The 26,054-nt window shown below is 47.1% G+C and overlaps 1 protein-coding gene across 3 annotated transcripts in view; it reads left to right on the top strand.

The window, feature by feature from the left end:
* LOC136335936 (peroxisomal succinyl-coenzyme A thioesterase-like) overlaps positions 1 to 25,822 on the top strand; it is a 31,211-nt gene extending 5,389 nt beyond the window's left edge. The window contains exons 3-5 of one of the 3 annotated variants that reach the window (XM_066277175.1): positions 3,467 to 3,842; positions 23,392 to 23,594; positions 24,792 to 25,822. In XM_066277175.1, coding sequence (XP_066133272.1) covers positions 3,467 to 3,842; positions 23,392 to 23,594; positions 24,792 to 25,397 — 1,185 coding nt within the window. In that variant the 3' untranslated portion in view covers positions 25,398 to 25,822. Of the gene's footprint in view, positions 1 to 3,466; positions 3,843 to 21,695; positions 22,162 to 23,391; positions 23,595 to 24,791 lie in introns of those variants that run through there. The other 2 variants (XM_066277176.1, XM_066277177.1) reach the window with 2 other exon arrangements.
* The last annotated feature ends 232 nt before the right edge of the window (positions 25,823 to 26,054 follow it).

The raw sequence follows: 26,054 nt of genomic DNA, 5'->3' as shown, positions 1-26,054 counted from the left end.
CAGAGTTTTGAACCGGCACCTCAGCGTTTACCAGGTTGACGCTTTATTCACTGCGCCGACACAGGTCAGGCCCAGGCTTTTTTTTTTTTTGACACAGAGAGAGATAGATAGGGACAGACAGTCAGGAAGGAAGAGGATGAGAAGCATCAGTTCTTCGTTGCAGCACTTTAGTTGTTCATTATTGCTTTCTCATATGCATTGACGGGGGGGGGGGAGGCTACAGCAGACTGAGTAACCTCTTTTTTTTTTTTTTTTTGTATTTTTCTGAAGCTGGAAACGGGGAGAGACAGACAGACTCCCGCATGCGCCCGACCGGGATCCACCTGGCACGCCCACCAGGGGTGAGGCTCTGCCCACCAGGGGGCGATGCTCTGCCCCTCTGGGGTGTCGCTCTGTTGCGACCAGAGCCACTCTAGCACCTGGGGCAGAGGCCAAGGAGCCATCCCCAGCGCCCGGGGCCATCTTTGCTCCAATGGAGCCTTGCTGCGGGAGGGGAAGAGAGAGACAAAGAGGAAGGAGAGGGGGAGGGGTGGAGAAGCAGATGGGCGCTTCTCCTGTGTGCCCTGGCCGGGAATTGAACCCGGGACTTCTGCACGCCAGGCTGACGCTCTACCACTGAGCCAACCGGCCAGGGCTTGAGTAACCTCTTGGTCAAGCCAGTGACCTTGGGCTAAAGCTGGTGAGCTTTGCTCAAACTAGATGAACCTGCGCTCAAGCTGGCGACCTCAGGGTTTTGAACCCGTGTCCTCTGTGTCTCAGTCTGATGCTCTATCCACTGCGCCACCGCCTGGTCAGGCAGAAGATTATTTATTTTTATTTTTTATTTTTTTACAGATACAGAGAGAGAGTCAGTGAGGGATAGACAAGGACAGACAGACAGGAACGGAGAGAGATGAGAAGCATCAATCATTAGTTTTTTGCTGCGCATTACGACACCTTAGTTGTTCATTGATTGCTTTCTCATATGTGCCTTGACCATGGGCCTTCAGCAGACCGAATAACTCCTTGCTTGAGCCAGCGACCTTGGGTCCAAGCTGGTAAATTTTTGCTCAAACCAGATGCGCCCATGCTCAAGCTGGCGACCTTGGGGTCTTGAACCAGGGTCTTCCGCATCCCAGTCTGATGCTCTATCCACTGCACCACCGCCTGGTCAGGCAGAAGATTATTTTTTAATTCAGTTAGTGTTCATGGTAGATGGAAGCATAGGATCTCTTAGAAAAATGATACAGTATAATCAGAAGATGTAGATAGAGAAAAGTTAAATTTGAGTTCTGGTTTTTCCAAATCCCAACTCTGGGATTAGTTTCTGTTTTCTCTGAAAAAGTGGGATAATATCATTTAATTCCTACTACTTTTATGAGGAATCAATGTTTGAAACCAGTCAAGGGTGCTATTGTTGAAGCGATAAGAAAAAAAGACTGCTGTTGAAAGGTCAATCAAATGGCCATTTATAATATAGGATTTTGGTAATTATGACAAGAGCATTCTTTTCAGAAGAGTGCAAACCATGACCTGTGGTGGCACAGTGGACAAAATGTCACCTTGGAACGCTGAGGCCACCGGTTAAAAACCCTGGCTGGGCCTGCCTCGTCAAGGCACATACAAGATACAGCTACTACAAGTTGATGCTTCCCGCTCCTCCCCACCCCCTCCGCCTCCCTCTAAAATCAATAAATAGAATAGTGCAAACCCAGGTTACCCTGGATGAGGCTGAGTAGAGAATGGAATACAAAACAGAGAGCAACCACAGACAACTTTTCCCACAAATTTTGCTGTGAAAGAGAGTAGAAAACTGTGGCAGAGTGGATGTGGGGTCAAGGAATTGTCACTGAAATGCTAAGAGGTACCAGAGCATGAAGTACACGGATGGACATGAGCCAGGAGAGAAAAAGTTATGAAGGAGAAAGAAGGAAGTTGTGGGAGCAAAGTCTAGGGAGTGAGAGCAGATCGGATCCCAACCCACGCAGAGGGGTGGCCTTGGATAAAAACAGAGGTACTTCTTTGGGAAGCAGGAAGGAAGACAGAGCTTGAGTTCATTTGGAACTAAGTAGATTTGGCAGGGGAAATAAGGAAGCGTTCCTACTGGGTAGCTTCTGTTTTCTCCCTGAAGTCGAAGAGCTGGAAGTGAAGGGAATTGCGAGGGGCTCAGGAGGCTTGAGGAAGTAGAGGGTATGAAGTCGTCATTTGAAGAAGTGAAAGGCAAACAGGGAGGTGTGGCAGGACTGATGGGCAGTGTGGATGTGTACAGGTGTTTGAAATTTGTGGTCATGAAATGAAAGATCTGTTGGCACAAATATATGGTTTTTTTCTCCAGCAATGTTGCCTTGCACAAATGCAGGCCCAGAGGAAGTGAGTAGGTGGGCTTCACCAAGGTTATCCCTTTACCAGTCAGTATGACTAAAGGAGGAGAGATATTAGCTAAGAGTGCTTGCAAGGGAGTGATAATAACAATAAGCTTGAAATCTAAGCTGGATGAGGTGGGAGGTGAGCATGAGAGAGGTATTGATAGCAAAAAAAGCGGTAGACCAGGCGGCGGCGCAGTGGATAGAGCATCAGACTGGGATGCCGAGGACCCAGGTTCGAGACCCCCGAGGTCGCCAGCTTGAGTGCAGGCTCATCTGGTTTGAGCAAGGCTCACCAGCTTGAGCCCAAGGTCGCTGGCTCAAGCAAGGGGTTATTCGGTCTGCTGAAGGCCCGCGGTCAAGGCACATATGAGAAAGCAATCAATGAACAACTAAGGTGTCGCGACGAAAAACTGATGATTGATGCTTCTCATCTCTCCGTTCATGTCTGTCTGTCCCTATCTGTCCCTCTCTCTGACTCTGTAAAAAAAAAAAAAGCGGTAGTCAAGGTCGCAGAGAGATGGAAACAGGTGGTGCTGAGATGGCTTCACTGGAAGTATTTCAGATGGTGATCAGTGAGTAGAATGCTTGCAGCTATTTTGGAGATGAACTTGGTTTAGGTTATGACAATGGGAGAGAAAGCTCATGGAGGTATGGTGGTCAAGGAACTGGGAATCCAAAGTATTTAGTACAGCGGTTCTCAACCTTGGGGTCGCAACCCCGGTGGGGTCGCCTAAAGCCATCGGAAAATACATAATGCATATCAGGTATTTACATTCTGAATCATAATTGTAGCAAAATTACAGTTATGAGGTAGCCACCGAAATTATATTTTGGTTTGGGGTCACCGCAACATGACGAACTGTATTGCGGGGTCATGGCATTAAAAAGGTTGAGAACCCACTGATTTAGTAGATCATCCACATGGTTACTGAAGTCACCAACAATGGTGATGGAGAAATTGTGGGAAAGAAGATAGAAGGGAAGAATAAAGAGCCCAGGTTTGCAAACCTTGGTAAATGATAAAGCACAGATTCAGGCTCAGTTGTAGCTGACTTCCAGCTCCAGGCACTACTCCCCACACTGTTCATGGACTCATTCTTTCTCCTCTGTCCTTATCTCAGGTAAAGGGTCCAGGAGTTGGGCTGCTTGGGATTTCCAAAGGAGGTGAACTCTGCCTCTCCATGGCCTCGTTCCTGAAGGGCATCACTGCCGCAGTCATAATCAATGGCTCCATAGCTAATGTCGGAGCAGCCTTACACTATCAGGGCGAGACTCTGCCCCCTCTCGGCATCAACCGGAAGCGAATCAAGATGACCAGAGACGGCTTTGCAGACATTTTGGATGCCCTGAACAGCCCTTTGGAAGGCCCTGACCAGAAGAGCTTAATTCCTGTGGAAAGGTCTGAGAGCACCTTCCTTTTCCTTGTAGGTCAGGATGACCATAACTGGAAGAGTGAATTCTATGCTAATGAGGCCTCTAAACGCTTACAGGCCCATGGTAAGGAGAAGCCCCAGATCATCTGTTACCCAGGAGCGGGGCACTACATAGAGCCTCCCTACTTTCCCATGTGCCCAGCCTCCCTGCACACCTTGGCGGGCAGTCCCGTCATCTGGGGAGGGGAGGCCAGGGCTCATGCCATGGCCCAGGCGGATGCTTGGAAACAGCTCCAGATTTTCTTCCACAAACACTTGGGTGGGAAAAGGGGATGATCACAGCAAAACTGAAATCTTTTATTTGATTTTGTGACATCTCTGATGCTAATGTATCCTGGGAACAGCTGTTACAATTAAGTGTGTATGTATAGTTTTTTTCTTTTTTAATACTTAAAGAGTTTTCCCTATTCACTGTTTAAATGAACTTACCGATGAGTTTTCAAAGTTTTTATAAACTACATGCCTTTTCAGTTATTTGGGATGAAAGAGATTCTGCAGAAAACACCACAGATGGGAAAAGCACCCTTTTTAGTCTCTCACAACACACGAGGCTTTAGCTCAGAAAGGAAAAGTGAGTAACACTGATTCACAGTGACTTGTACATAAAACTATTAAGAATTTTTAGCTCTGGCCAGTTAGTTCAGTCTCTTAAGAGCATCGTCCTGAAACCACAAGGTTGCAGGTTCCATCCCCAGTCAGGGCACTCACAGGAAGAACCAAAAAATGTGTGACAGAGGGCCTCGCTGGTTAGCACAGTCAGTTAAGAGCATCAACCCAAAACGACAAGGTCACAGGTTCGATCCCCAAGATCTCCAGTCAGGGCACACTCAAGAAGCAACCAATGAATGCACAGCTGAGTGGAACAACAAAGGAATGCTTCCCTTTTACCTCTTTCTCTCCCTCTCTCTGTCTCTATCAATAAATAAAAAAATTAAGCAGTGGCTGGATAGCTCAGTGGGAGCGTTGTCCTGGAGCACGGAGGTTGCCAGTTCGATTCCCCAGTCAGGGCACATTCAGGAGCACCTTGTTGTTCTTGTCTCTCCCTACCTATCTAAAGAAAAACATTTTTTTATAGCAAATATATTTTCAGTTCTTTGATATCTTCTCCTCGGATGAGTAAGTATTTTCTTAGTGCAAATAAATTTGTTTTCTGGTTTTTTTTTTACATATATGGGCCTTTATGATATAGTTGTTTTGAAAGCTGGCAAAACATTATTTAGATGAGTTATATAAGTGATTTTAATAATGATTAATGTGAAAATAAATGATTTAATATTTATTTTTTTATTTTAAATTTTATTTATTAGTTTTTAGAGAGACGAGAGAGAGAAAGGGGGAGGACCAGAAAGCATCAACTCCCATATGTGCCTTGACCAGGCAAACCTGCGTTTTGAACCAGCAACCTCAGCATTCTGGGTCGACGCTTTATCCACTGCTACCACAGGGCAGGCCGATGATTTAATATTTATATCACTTGATATGTATAGTTTCATAATAGGCTTATTAAATGTTTGTAAATCTTTATATATTTAAAGTAAAAAATGCCTTACAATTATGCTATTATTTCCTCAATTACTGTTTTTATTTTATCTCTTTTTTTTGTATTTTTCCTTTTTTTTTTTTTTTTTTTGGTGGGCCATTACATTTAATCCTAGCTCTCACCCGGTGGGTGAGAAACACACACAGTGGGAAAACACTTCTCTTTCCATTCAGGGTTCTCAAAGCCACTGACTTATCCGAGTTTCCTAGAATCAAAGGTTTCTACCTCACCAGCCTTATTCAGTTGTTCCCCATCTCCTCTCTGCACAAACTGGCTTCTCCTTCAGCACTCCACCATCTTGGCTGCTTCTCCCCTGCAATGCTAATTTCAGGAACTGAGATTTTTTGTATTTTTCTTAAGTGAGAAGCGGGGAGGCAGAGACTACTCCCGCATATGCCTGTCTGGGATCCACCCGGCATGCCCACTAGGGGGTGATGCTCTGCCCATCTGAGGCATTGCAACCAGAGCCATTCTAGTGCCTGAAGCAGAGGCCATTGAGCCATCCTGAGTGCTTGGGCCAACATTGCTCCAATGGAGGCTTGACTGCAGAGGGGAAGAGAGAAACCGAGAGAAAGAAGAGGGGGAAGAGTGGAAAAGCAGATGGGCGCTTCTCCTGTGTGCCCTGGCCAGGAATCAATATTACTTTTTTTTTTTTTTTGTATTTTTCTGAAGCTGAAAACAGGGAGGCAGTCAGACAGATTCCCGCATTCACCCAACTGGGATCCACCAGGCATGCCCACCAGGGGGCAATGCTCTACCCATCTGGGGCATCGCTCTGTTGCAACCAGAGCCATTCTAGCGCCTGAGGCGGAGGCCATAGAGCCCTCCTCCGCGACTGGGCCAACTTTGCTCCAATGGAGCCTTGGCTGCAGGAGGGGAAGAGAGAGACAGAGAGGAAGGAGGGAGGAGGGGTGGAGAAGCAGATGGGTGCTTCTCCTGTGTGCCCTGGCCGGGAATTGAACCCGGGACTCCTGCACGCCAGGCCGATGCTCTACCACTGAGCCAACCTGCCAGGGCCTTACTTTTTTATTTTTAATTTATTTTTACTTATTCATTTTTTGAAGAGAGAGAGAGAGAGAAGGGGGGGAGTAGGAAGCATCAACTCCCATATGTGCCTTGACCAGGCAAGCCCAGGGTTTCAAACCAGTGACCTCAGCATTCCAGGTCGATGTTTTGGGGTTTTTTTGTTTTTGTTTTTGTTTTAGATTTTATTTATTCATCTTAGAGAGTAGAGAGGAAAGGGGGGAGGAGCAGGGAGTATCAACTCCCATATGCACCTTGACCAGGCAAGCCCAGGGTTTCAAACTGGCAACCTCAGTGCTCCAGGCTGATGCTTTATCTACTGCCCCACCACAGGTCAGGCATGGTCAATGTTTTATTGACTGTGCCACCACAGGTCAAGCATGAAATTCCTTTTTTTTTTTTTTGCATTTTTCTGAAGCTGGAAACAGGGAGAGACAGTCAGACAGACTCCCGCATGCACCCGACTGGGATCCACCCAGCAGGCCCACCATGGGGCGACACTCTGCCCACCAGGGGGCGATGCTCTGCGCATCCTGGGCGTCGCCATGTTGCGACCAGAGCCACTCTAGCGCCTGAGGCAGAGGCCACAGAGCCATCCCCAGCGCCCGGGCCATCTTTACTCCAATGGAGCCTTGGCTGCGGGAGAGGAAGAGAGAGACAGAGAGGAAGGCGCGGCGGAGGGGTGGAGAAGCAAATGGGCGCTTCTCCTGTGTGCCCTGGCCGGAATCGAACCCGGGTCCTCTGCACGCTAGGCCGACATGAAAGTCCTTTTTTTAAAAAATTCATTTTAGAGAGGAGAGAGAGTGAATGTGTGTATGTGTGTGTGTGTGTGTGTGTGTGAGAGAGAGAGAGAGAGAGACAGAGAGAGAGAGAGAGAGAGAAGGGGGGGAGGAGCTGGAAGCATCAACTCTCATGTGTGCCTTGACCAGACAAGTGCACGGTTACGAACCAGCGACCTCAGCATTCCTTGTCGACACTTCATCCACTGCGCCACCACAGGTCTGGCACGAAATTCCTTTTTTTAAATAAAGCAATTCTTGATTTTTTTTTTCCCCTGAAACTCAAAAACTGGGCAGTGGTTTTTCTTGTATGCTACTGTGTGCTCGTTACTCTTCATTTTACTGATGAGGAAACTGAGTCTCAGAGGAGTTTTTTATACAGTTGCTGTAGAGCTGGGGCTCAGTATGCCCAAATCCTGTTTCTTCCTTTCTATTATGATGCTTTTCTTGTCTTTGTGGTTCTTCATTTTATTAGGGCCTGAGCCACTTGTCCATAAATCTCTGTTTCTTCTCATCCACCCTGTAGAATGCACATTTCTGTACGTTCGTTCACATTCACACACTGTGTTGTGTTCTTCAGGTGTATCGTCAAGAACTCCCTTAAAGCCTATAATTGCTTTCTGCAGGATACGCAGCTGGGAACTGTAGGTGTAATGCTGGTGGTAGAGACCAAGTGGGTTCACAGTGGGTTTGGGCAGACGGTAGAAAACTGAGGAACTGGAAAGCGTTGCTGGAAAGGGTTAGGTTAAAGCTGTGGGTGGCCAGTCCACTGGGGAAGAGGAAAGCTTCTCTTGGCAACTGGCAGGCATTATAAACCCCGACTAGGTCTACTTGGAGAAAAGCCCAGCGGACTGCTTTCTCCCCTCTGAAATAGCTGACAGGCTAAGCCCCTTTCTGGGTCTATGGGTAGGCACCAGGGTGAGCTGAACTGAAAACACAAGGCTGGTGTATTCCAAAAGGAAATTTTATTTTAGAAACACCTGGATGCAAGATACAAGCGGTTGAGAGCAACAAGTGTCAGCCCTGAACTGCGAGAGGGAGGCCTTAGGTGTAGGGGATTTGCTGGCATGGGGGTTTGTGCACCTGGGCAACCTTAGGTTAGCAATATCGGGGTTTTTGTGGCTTTAGTTACTGACTTAATGAGGGGAATTATGCTGCCGAGTCACAAGTTCTTTGATGTAGCACAAATGTGGTATCCTTGTATAATGACAGTGGCTGAGGCCACATTGTTGGCAGGTTCACATTGGATTCAGGCAGACGGTTAAGAAACTGGAGCCAGAAAGCATTAAGGCCATCCCGTTTAATAGAGTCTCACAACAGCAGACAGGCACTCAGGCAGGGGAAAACCTCTTCTCCGGCACACAAACAGCAAGAGTGGCCTCTCACAGTTGGAGGCAGGTGATCCACCACCCACAATCCCCCATCTCTAGAGCACAAGCACCCATAGCCTTATACTGTATAGGCTAACACACGTGCCTCTGCCAGGTGCTTACGCTAATCAAGCAAAGTGCCTGTAGCTGGTATACCAGCAAGCAAGTCTTAACACAGCTGCCTCACACCTTGTTAAATTCTGAACATGGCCAAGAAGTCAGTCTCCCTGTAATGCTGGTGGCCTGTGGCCAAGGCCAGGCAGGTTCACAGTGGACTCAGGCAGACAGAAAAACCGTGGAGCTGGAAAGGGTTGGGCCATTCTGTTTAATAAAGTCTCACAACGGCGGACAAGCACACAGGCAGGAGAAACTGCCTCTCAGGGAAACAAACAGCAAAATGAGCTCTCACAGTGGTGGCCAGACAATCTGCGCATCTGCAGTCTCCCTGAGCGCAGGCAACCACGGCCTTATATGGGCCATACACACATGGCGCTGCCACGTGCTCAGGCACTAATCAGGCAGAGGGCTTGCAGCAGGTAAACCAGGAAGCAAGCCTATTACAGCTGCCCCACATTCAACCCCTTTACGGTTGCTCGCCTTACAATCTATGCACCAGATTTCTTCGTTGATGATGAGGAGCCCTGAGGAGCCACTGTGCCACCTCACCCGCAGGTGTTGTACCAAAAGCTACAGAATCAATATTAATATTCTAAGTGGCTTAAAAAACATTTTGTTAATTTGGGTTAAGGTGTGCAGAGAAATTTTGTGAATGATCTCTGTACTGTGTGATTGGCATAAAACCAGGATGGCCATTGGCATTGTATTGTAAATGCAAAGGGAAGGAAAACATGGATTCCCTGACATTCCACCACACCTGTGGGGAAAGGGGTGAATGGCTAGCCAGGTGCAGGAAGAGACATCTTTCTGCCATTGTGTTGACTTGCAAATTTTGTTTTCTCCAAAATGGTGTATGGCTTGCAAATTGAACATGGTCCTATCATGTTAAAGGGCATATAACTATAACCAATAGTGGTAAAGGGTACCTAATTGCAATTTTTGCTTCTGTACTTCCCGCTTGCAAAACTATAAAAACTAGGTAGAACAAAGGCCCGGCGCGCTCTCCCTCAGATTTCTGTTGGAGTTGTTGCGGCTTGGCCAAGGAAGACAATAAAGCTTTGGTGTGGAATCGACCGATTTTGTTTGTGTCTTCAATGTTTCGAGTCCCTCCAAATTAGGCTTAACAATGATCCCTGTACGATGAGTGAGGCACGTTGCAAAAACCAAAATAGTAGTCTACAGCAACAGAATTACGGTGTGGGGCAGCTGTGTGGGGTTACCAGCTGCAAGCACTTGATTAGCACATGAGCACAAGGCAGACTCAGTGCACAAAGCCTACAGAAGGATATGGGTGCTTCCCCTGGGCGGCGATTCTCCCAAAACACTCTCCCGCCACCGTGAGGTGTGGTTTTCCTTGCTCCCTTGTGCTTACTGTGAAGAGCAGATTCTCCTTTGTTTATTAGCTCTTTCACTTTTGTTGTTTATTTGCTTGCCTGTCTTTGCGAGCCTCGAATAAACAGGTATGGCCCGACACTGTCCAGCTCCACAGTTTCTCTGTCTGCCCGAATGCAATGGGAACCTGCCTGGCCTCGGCCACCAGCATTATATCCAGCTATGGGTGAAATGATAAGAGTGGTCAGTGGCACCGAGAAGCAAATCTTTCTCTTCCGGCAGAAAACTGGCCAGAGTTCTATCAGCAGGCAGCACAGTAGCAGCTACCCGAGGCTGCCTCAGGCGGGCATACCAAACCTTATTGGCCTGCACACCAGGATCTGCTGCTTCTGTGTGCAGCAAAATGGGAGAACTCGTTATGGACCATAAAAAAATTACAAAGGTGCCCTTCGTAATGCTGTCCCCCTCAGCACTCAAGGGATAACACACTTCTACCTTAGGCAGCCAGGTGCTGGTTGCCCAGGGAGTTAACTGGAGGTCCACCTCTAGACCCCTACCCCACGGTGCTAACAAGGCCACCATCGTGGGTGGGGACCTGTACAGTCCAGGGGCATGTCCGTTGAAGCCGTTGGTCTTCAAGGAGGGCTGTAGGAGCAGGCAGAAGTATGTTGCACAGCCGTCTAAAACCCAGCTTGTGCAAAGCATCCTTGGTGCGTATCTGCAGCTGGATGGGAGCAGCAGGAGGGCCTCCACCGGAGCTGGCCCCACCCCCTTCGAGGTCTCTCATTCAAAATCCGGAGTACCTGCCTAAGCAGCGTGTCCATCCAGTAAGGGAGTCGGTGCCCCCATCCTGTCGCAGTCCCTGCTTTAAGAGTCCATTATAGCCTGACCTGTGGTGGGGCAGTGGTAAAAGCATCGACCTGAAACGCTGAGGTCACTGGTTTGCAGCCCCGGGCTTCCTTAGTCAAGGCACATATGGGAGTTGATGATATCTGCTCCTCCTTCCCTTCTCTATCTGTCTCTGTCTCCTCTCTCTAAAATGAATAAATAAAATTTAAAATAAATAAATAAAAAACAAAAATAAAACTAAAAAAAAGAGTCCATTATAGCGCTCAGTGATACCAGCAGCTTGTGGGTGATAGGGGACATAGTACTTCCAGTCTAGCCCTAGGTCCTGAGCTCATTGCCTCACCATAGAAGCCGTGAAATGGGTACCACTGTCACTTTCAAGGACCAGTGGCCACCTGTACACAGCACTCAGGCAGTCCAAAGCTTGTATTACTGCCTTTTGGACTGGGTTACAGGCAGGGTAAGCAGCAAGCAGACCGCTGGCAGTATCTACACATGTGACTGCATACTAGTACCTGTCTGACTTTGGTAAAGGTCGATGATGTCTATCAGCCACCATGTCAATGGACACGACCTCTCTGGGTCTGTCCAGGTAATACCAATTGTCTCTGCGGGAGCTCCTTGGAACACACTGCACATTGCTCACAGGCTGCAAGTACGTCTGCATAGGACACAGGCAAGTTCCAGGCCTTAACCGTAGCCCACACAGTTTTCTGTCCTGCATGGAACTGACGCCGGTGGAGCCACCGTGCCACGTCACCTGTTGGCACAGTCTCCAACCATTGCACCCTCACCAAAGTGTCCACTTCATCATTCCCAAGATGGGCTAGAGGGCCATGCCCTATGACATGGTATACTGTCACCTATTTCTGGTGTCCTATTTCCCATAAGTCCTGCCACATGGCTTGACCCCATAGAGGATGGTGCATTACCATCTGCTGGTTAATGTGCCAAGTAGTGATCCAAAGAGTCAGTCCATGATAGCCCAGCTGTCGGTGTAAATCACCAGAGGTGAAAGTTTATTATGGGTAACTACAAATATGGCTCTTAGTTCCGTCCATTGGCTGCTTTGGCCTGTACTGGTTTCCATCCAAATAGTCTCAGTGTCCGGTGGAAGGCTATGGCCGTCCACATGGCTGGTTGGCCCCTGCTAGAACCATTAGCATACCAGGCATCCTCAGGGATGGTCACTCATCCCTCCTGGTGGGGACTGATTTCAGGTTCTGCCTCCTGATTGCCAGCTGCACCTGACTCTAAGGTCATATACGTGACTGCAGTTCTGCTCTCAATGGGCTGGGGCTAAGAGCACAGCATTGTTGCAAGTATGCACCCCACTTGGCCAGGGTGGAGGTTTGATCTGTACCAATACGAGGTTTGGTTGCCCAACCTCTCACCCATCCTGCAATAGGGTATGTGGTCTTGACCGTAACTGGAGTTGTGGTTGTAATACTGTACTTTCAGCGGCTAGGAGGGCAGTATACACAGCTGCCAACTGTTTCTCCACTAATGAGTAATGGACTTCAGTGCCTTTCCACAATTAGGACCAAAACCCAATAGGTTGCTGTAGGCACTCTGTCTATTGCCACAAGCCCCATCCAAACCCCTCAGGGGTTACATGGACATCAAGCTCACAGGGCCTGTCAGGATCAAACACATTCAAGGCCTGTGCCACCCTGACAACTCTCTTAGCTGCTGCAAATGCATCTTGTGCCTGCTCAGTCCAATCCCAGAGAACTCCCTTCAGAATAAGGTGATATAAGGGATGCCATAACTGAGCTAAATGGAGTATGAATATTCGCCAATACCCCATCAGACCTAGGAATTCCTGTAACTGCTTTACTGTATTGGGTACAGGGTATGCTTGGATCGTATGTATAACTGCGTCAGGGATAACCTTTGTCTTACCTGACCAGACAACTCCCAAGAACTTAATAGATAACCCGGGTCCTTGTAATTTGCCCTCGTTGACCACCCAGCCACTGGCTTTCATGTGGGATAGCAGGGTAGGGACTGCTTGCTCCAATTCTGGAAGAGAGTCACTAGTTAGCATAATGTCATCGATATAATGATACATAGGTATTGATTGCCTCTGGTTGTTTGCATTTGGCCAGGTCAGCAGCCACCAGCCCATGACACAAGGGGGCGCTATGCAAGTATCCCTGTGGTAATACTGTAAAGGTCACTGCCACCCTTCCCAAGTGAAAGGAAATTGGTCTTGACTCTGCAGCTATATCAATAGAGAAAAAGGCGTTAGCCAAACCTGCCACAAAGTGGTATGTTTCCAACTCATGGCTTACCCAATCCTTCAGGTTAGCTGTTGAGGGTACAACAGCAGCATGCAAAGGGGGAACAACTTGATTAAGTTCCCTGTAACCCAGTCGTCTCCAGGTTCCATCTGGTTTGCACACAGGCCACACTGGGGAACTAACTGTAAGGACTGTGTGCTGGCTGGATGACCTCCACCTTTTCTAGTTTGAGGACTGTCGCAGTGACTTCTTCATAGCCGCCTGGCAGGCGGTACTGCTAGTCACATGCCGGGGAACGGGTAATTGTAAATGGGAATATGCTGTTTGTCCCTGTGACACTACCTTCACGACCCAGACCCACAGGCGGAACTCCCTGGTTTTAGTTTCCAACCACAGTTCTTGTAAGACATCTATCCCCAAAATATACTCAGGAATAGGGGATACACATACCTTATATGGCTTAGGAGGCAGTATTCCTATCCCCAAGGAATAGTTATTAGCTTCACTTGAACAGTTTGGCCCCCATATCCGTCAATGGCCACTGGGGTCACAGCAAAGTGTTCTGGGTACCCAGAAAGGAGGAAACATTCTGCACCTGTATCCACCAAGGCCAGTACCCGTTGTACATTAGAAGGAGACCAGTAGATAACCAGATCCACGTGTGTGCTCTGGTCCCCGCCCATCCCTGGTAGACAGGACCCTCAGCCTTCCCCCTGTTCAGACTGGAACAGTGGGTCTTGGGGGTCCTCCTGTCCTTCAGCAGTCTCCATCATAGAATCTTGTAACCATGCTACCCATGCACCAACTATTTCGTTGGTAGCTGCAGGGGCCATTTGTCTCAGCGGCTGGAATCTCTGTCCTGGTTTAAGCTGCTGCCAGAGCTCCAAAAGAACCTTATTAGGCTTGCCATCCAACTTCTCCCTATCTGCCCCAGCCACAATGAAATCTACCCGCATCTGTGTTGGGTAACGTACACAGGCCCATTCCACTTGCTAGTCGGAGGGGCAGACGGGCAGCAGCCCTCACAGCTTTGTGATTCCATGCTGCCTCCAGCTCCCCAAATCTGCTACCACCTGTGTAACCGTGTTGATGGGCTGTCCCACATAGGGGCCCAGGATAGCCACTAGTGACCCAAAAAGGGCAAATGGGGCACTGCAGACGATGAGATCCCACATCCTGGCTGTAAACACTTCCTCGTCTGGTCCATGGGAGCATTCTTCATACCTAGTTCCTGAAGGACCTTTACTAACTCACTATAGCACTGCCATCGACTCACTGCCTCTAGCAAGTCCCAGCACTCTGCCAGATCGTAGGAATGACAGCCACCACCCATTCTAATGGGGTATGGTGTCCTGGGTTGTCATGGCAGTTCTGAAGACACTGCCTCAAAGAGGAGTGTGTGGTACAGTAATGGCGGCCCATTTCTCCATGTCTGTTCTGCAGAGCATGATACCAGCCACCCCTATATCCTACAACCTCAGTAGCCAGGCTGCCAGCACTCCATGGGTTTCTGCCTGAATTGTGCCCCCAACTCCATCAGCTCTGCCTGGGTGTAGGGGCTGGCCCACAGAGTGCTGCACTATCTGTGGAGGAGGAGGTGGTTGCCCATGAGGGACTCGTTGCTGCTGGAATTTTAACTTCTTGGTGACCACTAGCCAGGCTCTGAGTCTGGAGATGGCAGTTGCAGCCTGAGGCTCCACCCCAGGTGAGAAGGCATTGGAAATGCCTGCTCCCGCAGACTCAGAGCTGCTCTGCCATTAGAAATGCAGCTCCATCTTCCACGCCTGCTTTGGCTCCTGTGGCTGTGGGCTCTTGGCCTGAAGCTGAGTCTCGAGCTCCTGCATCCAACTCCGGAGCTCCTGCACCCACAGTTGTTTCTCCAACAGCTGTCACTGGCAACGTTCAGCTTCCAGGGCAAACTGCATCTCGTGAACCCACAATTCTTTCTCCAGAGAGCGCTCCATCCAGTTCAGGGTGCTGTTGGTGTTCAGCCTTCACCTCACAATGCAACTCTCGAACCCAGTCGGCCTCCTTGTCCAGTGCTGACTCCAGTTCACACCGTCGCTGGTTCTCAGCCTGCAGTCTGACTTGCAATTCTCGATCTGCAGCTCTTTCTCCAGTGACCGTTCCAGCTCGTGCCATTGTTGCCACTTGCTCCGCAGCTCACCCTGGAGCTTTCAGCCTCGGGCTTCCTCTTGCACAGAGCTCTCCGTTTCCTCTTGCAGGGCTGTAAAGAACACTTAGGCTATGACCCCCCAAAAGGACAGCCTTAGGGAACCATAGACTGGAGAACAGCGACCACTCCTCTATGCCATCCTTCAAGGGCGTCGGCGACTCCATACCCGTCTTCTCCGAACCCTATCCACTACACCAGATGTAATGCCGGTGGCCGAGGCCAGGCAGGTTCACATTGGATTCAGGCAGATGGTAGAGAAACTGCAGAGCTGGACAGTGTCGGGCCATATCCGTTTATTGGAGGCTCACAAAGACAGGTGAGCAAATAAACAAGAAAAGGGAAAAAACTAATAAACCAAGGAGAACCTGCTATTCTCACTAAGGGCAAGGGAGCAAGGAAAACCGCACCCTACGGTGGTGGGAGAGCTATCTGGGAGAATCGCCGCCCAGGGGAAGCACTCGTAGCCTTGTATATGCTCTGTGCACATGCCTCTGCCTCATGCTCAAGCACTAATCAAGTGAAGTGCTTGCAGCCGGTAAACCTGCAAGCAAGCCTAACAGCTTCCCCACACCATGGAAACTGTGAAGTGTCCTTGGTGCAACTCTGCAACTGGATGAGAACCAGTGCGGGAGGGCCTCCACTGGTGCCGTGAACCCCCACGCGGAGTCTCTCATACTACTGTCTACAAGCGATGTTTCCATCCGTCAAGGGAGCCAGTGCCGCCCTCTGGTCGCAGTCCAAGAATCAGTCCACGATAGACAGCCCACCTGTCTGTGCAAATCACCAAGGTGAAGGTCATTACAGGCAACTAGCCATACAGCTCTTTATTAATGGACCTCAGCACCTTTCCCCAGTGGGCTGTCTGTTGACACAAGCCCCATCCACACCCCTCAACAAGCTCACAGGGCCTGGCGGGGTCAACACATTTAAGGCCTGTGTTGCCTTAACAGTTCTCTTAGCTGCTTGTTGCTGCTCTAAAAAAAAGCACCTATTACCTTCTTTTTTTTTTTTTTTAATTTTTTATTTATTCATTTTAGAGAGGAGAGGGAGAGACAGAGAGAGAGAGAGGAGAGACAGAGAGAGATGAGGGGAGGAGCTGGAAGCATCAACTCCCATATGTGCCTTGACTAGGCAAGCCCAGGGTTTCGAACTGGCAACCTCAGCATTTCCAAGTGGATGCTTTATCCACTGTGCCAGCACAGGCCAGGCAGCACCTATTACCTTCTAAAGCCAACACCTGCTGCACATTAGAAGGGGACCAGTGGATTACCAATTTCACATGGGACCTCTGGCCCTTGCCCATCCCTGTCAGATAGGTCCCTCACCCTACTTAAAACTGGGACAACGGGACTTGGGGATCCTGTAAGTTTAACGCCAGCCATTTTCCTGGCAGGTGCCAGGGTCACCCGCCTCCCCCACTTTTTCAGCAGCTGGAACCTCTGTTCTGACTCAAGCTGCCAACAAAGCTCCAACAAGACTTTATTAGGCTCGTTTGGGGCAGCTGTGTTAGGTTTGCTCGCGGGGTTACCAGCTGCAAGCACTCTGCCTGATTGATACATTAGTGCGTGGCTGTGCCATGTGTGTATGGCCTATAGAACTCTACAAGTGCTTGTGTTCAAGGGAGATTGGGGATTGCAGATGTGCGGATTGCCTGTCCACCATTGTGAGGGGCCATTTTGCTGTTGTTTGTTTGCCTGAGAGGCGGTTTCTCTGCCTGTGTGATGGTCCGCCATTGTGAGACTTTATTAAGTGGAATGGCCCTAATGCTTGCTGGGTTTGCAGTTTCTTTTCCATCAGCCCAAATCCAATGTGGACCTGCCTGGCCTCCACTACAAGCATTACACCTTGCCATCTAATTTCTATCTGTCCCGGCCGCAATCAAACCTACCCACATCTCTGTTGGGGTAACTTTTATAGGCCCTGTGTGGCAGCTGTGTTAGACTTGCCTGCGGGGTTACCAGCTACAAGCACATTGCTTGATTAGTGCGTGAGCACGTGGCAGAGTCACGTGTACATGACCTATATAAGGCCATGGGCACTTCCCCTGGGCGGTGATTCCCCACTACCAGGTAGCTCTCCCACTACCATGAGGTGCCGTTTTCCTTGTTCCCTTGTCCTTACTGCGGATAGCAGATTTTTCTTTGTTTATTAGCTCTTTCATTTTTGTTGTTTATTAGCTCACCTGTCTTTGCGAGCCTGCAATAAACGGACACTGTCTGGCTCCGCAGTTTCTCTACCATCTGCCCGAATCCAATGTGAACCTTTCTGGCCTCTGCCACCGGCATTATAGGAAGACAAAGAGAATGGGAAAGAGAAGCAGATGGTTGTTTTTCCTGTATGTCCTGACCGGGAATTAAACCCTGGACATCCACACGCTGGGCCAATGCTCTACCAGTGAATAGAGGCCCTAAATTTCAAAATTTTATCTTCCCTAACCAAGGACACTTATAAACAAATGGTTTACACATTCCAGATACTCCTGGGGCAAACCTGCCTCTCTCCTGGTCCCGCCTTTATAACATTCTTTTTAAAATAAAACTAACCAAAATATAACCCTGACATCTCTTTACATACATTTTAATGAATCAACATATTTTGAAGGCCAAACCTAAAAAGCTAATGAATATTCTGTTAAGACCCTCCCTTAAGACTTCCCCTAGGATTCCTGGCAGCTTAAGAAAGATGAGCCTCAAGACAAAGAATCCAGTAGCATGCTTGCTCTAGTGCAGTGGTAGTCAACCTGATCCCTACCGCCCACTAGTGGGCATTCCACCTTTCATGGTGGGCGGTAGCGGAGCAACCAAAGTATAAATAAAAAGATAGATTTAACTATAGTAAGTTGATTTATAAAGATTTATTCTGCCAAACTTAGCAAAAATCTGACATAAAGTACTTGGTAAATAATTATTATTATATGCTTTAACTTGCTGTAACTCTGCTTTACAAATTTTATAAAGTAAAGTTACTTCTCTACTTTATAAATCACCATTACTGTGGAACCAGTGAGCGGTTAGAAAATTTTACTACTAACAGATACAAAAGTGGGCGGTAGGTATAAAAAGGTTGACCACCCCTGCTCTAGAGCATGCCCATACTCTTCTCTCTTCCTCTAAGCCTTAGAGTCTAAGGGGCCCCATGAGACTTGCAACCAGGGGAGCAGCAAGCAGTGGCATCTCATCCCAGGCTTACCCTCTGTTCCTGTCTCCAAGGCCCTCTTTTCTCTGACTTTCCAGAGAGCCAAAGCAGCCTTGCCTAGGCTCTATCCTGTTGCTTCTTTTATCCTAAGCCCTTCCTTCATTGCATTGCCCTCAGCTTTAATAAGTGTACTCTCAAAATCTCCCGGACTCATGCTGTGAAATCTCTCCTGGCTATATCCCATCCAGTAACACCCTGACCTGGGACTGTAATGTCAGTGGCCATGGCCAGGCAGGTTCACACTGGATTCGGCAGACAGTAGAGGAACTGTGGAGCTGGAAAACGTTGGGACATTCCTGTTTATTCAATTCTCACAATGGTGGACAAACAAATAGGCAGGGGAAAACCTCTTCTTGCTGTGGTGGGCAAGCAAACAGGAAATCCGCCCCTCACGGTGGTGGACAAGAGATTACACCAAAGGAAAGTACCTGCAGCCTTACAGAGGCTACACACACGTGCTCATGCACTGATCATGCAAAGTACAAGCAAGCTAGCCTAGCACAGCTGCTTTCCCTACAGGGATCAAATCAGGAATCTTGGCATATCAGGACAATGATCTAACCAACTGAGATATAGGACCAAGAAGAGCTACAGGTTACAACAAATTTGTGAACTCAGCCAGGCACAGTGGTGGCAGGGCCTAGTGCTACAAAGTAGACATGTTTTAGATAATACTTATCTGAATGGGCAAAAACTCAAGGACTGCATTTGTGACTAATTGTATAACAAGTTATTTTAATTTCTGTTCTGTGTAAAGTGTAAAGCCTTCCAACAAAGGGTTTTATTGTCCTTTTTTTTTTTGTACCCATGCTGTTGATTGCTAAATGTAATAGTCTGATTATGATGCTGAATAAATGTATCTTTAAAAAGAGAGAAGTTATTTTAACATGACCTGGTGCAGAATTCACCTTTCACTTCTAGTTCTGGTGATAAGACTGTCTTCTTATTCCTGGAATAATAGGGAGATGTAAAGTCAGTAGCCACAACCACCATCAGAGCCACCTAGCCCGTGCAGGTTTGCATTGAATTTGTACAGACAGTAATGAAACAACAGAGCCAAGAACTGGTGGATCATTACCTTTAATCCTAGCTCGCATCCAGTGGGTGAGAAATACACACAGTGGGAAAACACTTCCCTTTCCATTCAAGGCTTCCAAAGCCACTGACTCATCCGAGTATTCCTAGAATCAAAGGCCTCATCAACCTTATTCACCTCTGTTCCCCATCTCCTTCTCTCTGCACAAACTGGCTTCTCCTTCAGCACTCTGCCATCTAGGCTGTCTCTGCTCTGCAATGCTGATGGCAGGATCTGAGCGAGTGAGAGCCCCCCATCTGCCTTATTTTATAGTGTAGAAATTAATTCCTTTAAGGCAATATACAAATAAGGAAGTCTCTGATACAAAGCCACTCATCTGAGGCATAAATGGGATTCCTCATAAGAGTGCACCACCTCACATCATGCAACAGTCAAGGGTGTGGGTAAAAAGCTCAGTTTTGAGAAGATCTTAGTATTAAAAGGATGGAAAAGGCTTAGTCTTAAAACCAAGCCTTAGGCTATAAGGATTTTGCCAGCCTACAGCCTGTCTCGCACACCCAATGCAAACTATAAGCGAGCAAACATATATATCATATTTAAAAACTAATTTGACTAATAGGAGGGCAGCTTTCACATGAGAGTTTCATCTTTTGCTCTTAGGGAAAAAAGAAGGAATGAGTGCCCTTCCTGCACTTGCTGTTTTTCAAGTGCCTGTAGCTCAAAATAATCTGTATGCCAAAATGACATATTTGGGGGGTAGCATCCCCAAAACCCATTCACCTGACTTGTTTCCACAGTGTCTCTCATCCCCACTTGATTTTGAGAATTGAAGATAAACTGAAGAATTTTCATCTTGAAGTGAAATACTGCAATGTGCTTAATTTCTTGTTTTCTAAAATGTATTTTCTAATACCAAATTCCTCATTCAAATCTAAATATCCAACAGTCTTCTAAAAGTCAACCTCCAAATTCCTTAATTAGTTCCATTAATCGTCATAATAACTCCTGTCAATCACGTATTTTATTTTTCTAAATTTAAAATTTTTTTTCTTTCTTGCCTTCACTTCTAAAAAGCCACCAATACCATAATGGGTCTTCCTCCACGCTCTCAGGGATACTGTCAGGTGCTTACTCAGCATCCATTACCCATCCTGATTTTTACTCATTTATTGTCCTGTGGGCCTTAGAGAAAGCTAACTCCACCTGATTGATGCAAGGGCAATGCTGGTGATTCCTCTTTGGTTTGAGATAATCTCAACATCCTATCCAGGGGAATTCCAAGTATGATTTCAGTCCCATACTTGAAATTCTCTCCCACTAAACACGAACAAAGAATCTGCATGAAGCCCCAATTACTCTGAAAGCCACCAGAGCAGAGAGAAAGAAACAGTTCTTGGTGTCATTACCGAGCCAAAGTAGAAAGGCACTAATGAAAATCACATGGAAGTATTCATTCCAATAAAATGCAGTCAGAAAAAAACGAAGCCAGTTTGTTGGAGTCAGAACAGATTATGTTTGGGGAAGGGGAAAAAGGTGAGGGTGGCTTCTGGAGCACTGGTAATTAAGTGTCTGGATCTGAGTGTGTGGTTAATGTGGGTATGTTCAGACTGTGAAAATTCATAGTGTGAGCTGTATATTTAGGATTTGTGCACTTTTCTGTATGGATAATTCACTAAAAGGTTTTTTATTTTTGTTTTATTGATTTTAGAGAGAGGAAGAAGAGACAGGCAGAAACATCAATCTGTTCCTGTATGTGCCTTGATCAGTTATGGAACCTGCAACCTTTGGCTATATGAGTACGACCCTCTCTAACTAACGGAGCTACCTGGCCAGGGCAACAGTATGTATATATGTTGGTATCTATGTATGTATTTAGTTAAGTTATCCATGGAGGGGCTGGAATTCTTGGAATTCTGCCTAAACTCGTTCAATTCTGGTTTCACCACGAATCGATTACCCAGTAACTTTCACTTCAATTTATGAGACCGGTTGAGACTGAGAAGCGTCCTCCGGATGGGGATTGGGCGCCACACCCGGAACTCAGGCAGTCTCTGTGCTTGGGTCAAGAGAGCCACCTAGTACTGCACAATTCTGAAGAGCCCAGACATCTCCGGAGGCGACTAAGCCACCGACCACTCCCGGAGCCTGAGAACACCAGATCCCATTCGACCAACCGACGCGCTTCTCACGGGCTGCAACGGGATTCTGACCCCTGCCTGGGCTTTCCCGCTGACGGTGAGGGCCGCAACAGCGTCCGACCGGAATGACTGCGAAGGTGTCGCTGGAGCCCTCGGGCCGCTGCCGTTGGGACGAGCCCGTGCGCATCGTCGTGCGAGGCCTGGCCGCGGGGCAGCCGGTCACGCTGCGCTCGTCCCTGCGCGATGAGAAAGGCACGATCTTCCGGGCCCACGCGCGCTACTGCGCCGACTCCGGCGGGGAGCTGGACCTGACGCGCGCGCCCGCGCTGGGCGGCAGCTTCGCTGGGATTGAGCCCATGGGGCTCCTCTGGGCCCTGGAGCCCGAGAAGCCTTTTTGGCGGTTTCTGAAGCGGGACGTGCAGACGCCCTTCGTCGTGGAGCTGGAGGTGCTGGACGGCCACGAGCCCGAGGGCGGGCGGCTGCTGGGCCGGGCGGTGCACGAGCGCGACTTCCTTGCGCCGGGGGTGCGGCGGGAGCCGGTGCGCACCGGCCGGGTACGCGCCACGCTCTTCCTGCCCCCAGGTGAGCCTGGGTGGTTGGGGCTGTGTGAGCGAGTGCGCTTGGCACCCCGTGCTTAAGGGGAATTAGGCTCCGGGCACGGTCAGAGAAGTTGTCATTGCCTAAATTAGTGCCCACACAACCAAAATAGAATATTCTGATAGGTTAGACTTTGTGTTATGCAATTTGTTTACATGATCTCATTTAGTCTATATCCCAGTAAGGTGGGTACTGTTATGCAGATATAAAAATAGGGTCAGGGTCGTTAGGTATGTTGTCCACTTTGCTATTAACTGCCCTACAGATCACTACAGCATCAGCCCTTACGAGGTCTTACACAAAATGATGGTCAAGGAAGCCTTTTCCCAAATGTCCTGGCTGGGTACATTGGGCCTCTTCTTCACTTTATGTTCCTCTCTACCACAGATCACACTTCAGACTTCATTGCCTCCCTCACCTAAAGTCATCTCTAGGTATATTTCTTTCCTTTCTCTAAATAAACAGCTGAAATATGAATACACCCAAAAAGCCAAGGGTTGATGAAATACAACAAAATTTTGTTTCAAGTCTTTGATTTTCTTTGTGTTTTTTTTTCAAGATTCTTAATTCTATGTCCAATCTTTTAACAGAACACTGCAAACCAACACAATCTTAAAACCTGAAATTCCTTAGAACCATGCAGATAATTTATCATAGAAGCATATGAAGAGTAAAATCAATGAGAAGATACCCTGTAGATTTTCCTCCCCCCAAAGCATTTGTTTTCCTTTTCTTTGTCTTTTATTTTTTCTAATTAAGTGAGAGACGGAGTCAGAGGGACCTGGCAAGCCTCCTACTGGGCAATGCTCTGCCCATCAGGGGCCGCTCTCCATTACTCAGCAACCAAGCTATTTTAGTGCCTGGGGCAAAGCCATGGTGCCATCCTCAGCGCCAGGGGCCAACTTGCTCAACCATTCAAGCTATTGCTGCAGAAGGAGAACAGAGAGAGAAAAAGAAAAGGGGGAGGGATGGGGAAACAGATGGTTGCTTTTCCTCTGTGCCCTGACGGAAATCAAATCCTGGCCTTCCACATGCTGAGGTGATACTCCACTGCTGAGCCAACCGGTCAGGGCCTGTTTTCAATAGTGACCCAGGGAGCTATTTTCTTCCCTTTGATTCACAGGAACCTCTTAAATAATATAGAAAGATCCCTAAAATTTAAGCAAAATATTTAAATTATATAATGCCTTCCCTTTATAATATTTCCTTCTCTAGGACCTGGACCTTTCCCAGGGATCATTGATCTCTTTGGTCTTGGAGGGGGCCTGCTGGAATATCGAGCCAGCCTTCTAGCTGGCCATGGCTTTGCTACATTGGCTCTAGCTTATTATGACTTTGAAGATCTCCCCAAGAAATTCAACAGCACAAATATGGAATACTTTGAAGAAGCCCTGTGCTCCATGCTTCAACACCCCCAGGTTCTCCTAATGTTCTTTCTGTTTTTTTTATGTTTTATTTATTGATGTTAATGGAAGAGGAAGGGAGGGAGAGAAAGAGAGAGAAAGGCAGGAACATCAATCCTGCCCTGACTGAGGATCAAATTGGCAATCTCTGCGCTTTGGGACAATCTCTAATCAACTGAGCTATTTGGACAGCATCTAATGCTCTTTATTGTGTCATTCTGTCTCAGTTATCTCCCCAGAGAATGTCACCTTGTACTCACTTGTACCAGGTGCAGTGATGCTTCTTTCAGAGATATATATATATTTTTGGAGACTTCCTTGACTTTATGCGTCTATTTCCACTTTCTCTGTCAGAGAAAACACATGTGAGATTTTATTTAAAGGAATTATTTAGTTATATTAAAGTTCCTTTTGTTATGGAGCTTCTAATTTGTTAGCTTTGCATAATTGTTTTTTCTGACAATAGAGTATGTTGTTGCTGAGATTTTTATCAGAACTTGTGTGCCCATTTTTGAAGTTAAGAACTACTTAATTGGACTCTAAAATATTACTTTGTTCCTATAAAGTTAATCATTTGCTGACATATTCAGATGGACTCTGATAAATGATTCACTGCTTGAAACAGAACTTGGTTCTACACAGTAAGATACAACATGTCTAGAACATGTGTAATCAATTCCTAAATTTGCCAGTGAGTTTAAGATTTGTTTGTTGTGTGTCTATACAGATACTCTTTTTACTTTTTAGAGAGGTGGGGGACAGACAGGAAGGGAGAGAGATGAGAAGCGTTAACTCATAGTTGCGGCACCTTGGTTGTTCACTGATTGCTTTCTCATATGTGCTTTGACCAGGGGGCTCCAGCCGAGCCAGTGACCCCTTGGTCAAGCCAGTGATCTTGGGCTTCAAGTCAGCAACATTTGGGCTCAAGACTGCAACCATGGCGTCGTTCCTATGATACCATGCTCACACCAGCAATCTCTGGGTTTCAATCCTGGGTCCTCAGGGTATCAGGCCAATGCTCTATCCACTGCACTACCACCTGGTCAGGCCAGATATTCTTTACTATGTGGAAAGAAACTCCTATGAACTTAGTTTGATTCTCTTGTGCCTAGCTCACAAATGAAAGCTAATGGTACATTTAGTTGCATTTAGAAAATAATTTTTTATTTTGTGGGTTCTCGATTGTTATTCTTCTCCCTTCTTTTCTTCCAGGTAAAGGGTCCAGGCGTTGGCCTTCTGGGCAGTTCTTTAGGGGCTAATATTTGTCTCTTCATGGCCTCATTTTTGAAGAACATCTCAGCTACAGTTTCCATCAATGGCTCTGGGTTCACTGGAATCAGTGCCTTCTGCTACAAGGAGATTTGCATCCCACCATTGGGCCTTGACATGAGGAGAATTAAGAGAGCTTTCTCAGGCCTCCTGGACATTGTTGATATACGGAATGATATTGTAGGAGGGTATGAACATCCCAGCATGTTTCCAATAGAGAAGGCTGAGGGGCCTATCTTCTTCATCGTTGGTCAGGACGACCATAACTGGAGGAGTGAGCTCTATGCCCAAATAGCCTCTGATCGGTTACAGGCCCATGGAAAGAAAAAACCCCAGATAATCTCCTACCCTGGGACTGGGCATTACATTGAGCCTCCTTACTTCCCCATGTGTCCAGCTTCCCTGCACACATTACCGAAAACGCCTGTGATCTGGGGTGGGGAGCCCAGGGCTCATTCTAAGGCCCAGGTGGATGCCTGGAAGCAGATTCTGACCTTCTTCAGAAGACACCTTAGAGGTACCCGGGAGAGAGCTTCCCCCAAATTGTAATGCATTGATCTGTTGTTGACATGAGAGATCCAAGGTCAGGTTCTATCTAGTGTTTAATAATTTTATGTGAATAAATTATTCCCTGATTAATATCAAATTTATATCATCGGTATGGATATATTTTAGGTAACTTTTGAATAAATCACATTGTTTTACTAATTTTATTAACATAACACATGGCTATTGTAAGAGATTCAATTAAAGGTATACAACAACAAAGTAAAAAGCATCCTCACTGTTAAAATTTATGTTTTCCTCTCAATATTTTTTTACTTAACACTTTGAGCCATAGATGAAATTTAAAGCTGGGTTACTTTTTCCATCAATGGGGGAGAATGACTATCCAGGATTTCTACTGATGCAACTACTGGTAGCAGAGTAAAATTTTCATTGGCAAAAGTGTACAGAGAAGTTTATATTTTCCTGTATCATACTGGGGGTTTCATTTATATATATATTTTTAATTTTTTATTATTTTTTTTAAAAATTTATCATTTTTTTATTTTAATTTTTTTTTGAAAGAGAGAAGCATCAACTTGTTGCACCAAGTTGTGCCATTGTTTGTTTCTCATATGTGCCCTGACTGGGGCTTGAACTGGTGACTGCAGGGGGTGGAGCAGGTGCCCTTAGGAAAGAGCTGGTGCCCTCGGGATTGAT

This window comes from Saccopteryx bilineata, chromosome 4 (genome assembly GCF_036850765.1).
Source record: "Saccopteryx bilineata isolate mSacBil1 chromosome 4, mSacBil1_pri_phased_curated, whole genome shotgun sequence".
Taxonomy (NCBI): domain Eukaryota; kingdom Metazoa; phylum Chordata; class Mammalia; order Chiroptera; family Emballonuridae; genus Saccopteryx; species Saccopteryx bilineata.
The sequence above is the reverse complement of the archived record's forward strand: the minus strand, read 5'-3'. Positions and strand labels throughout refer to the sequence as shown.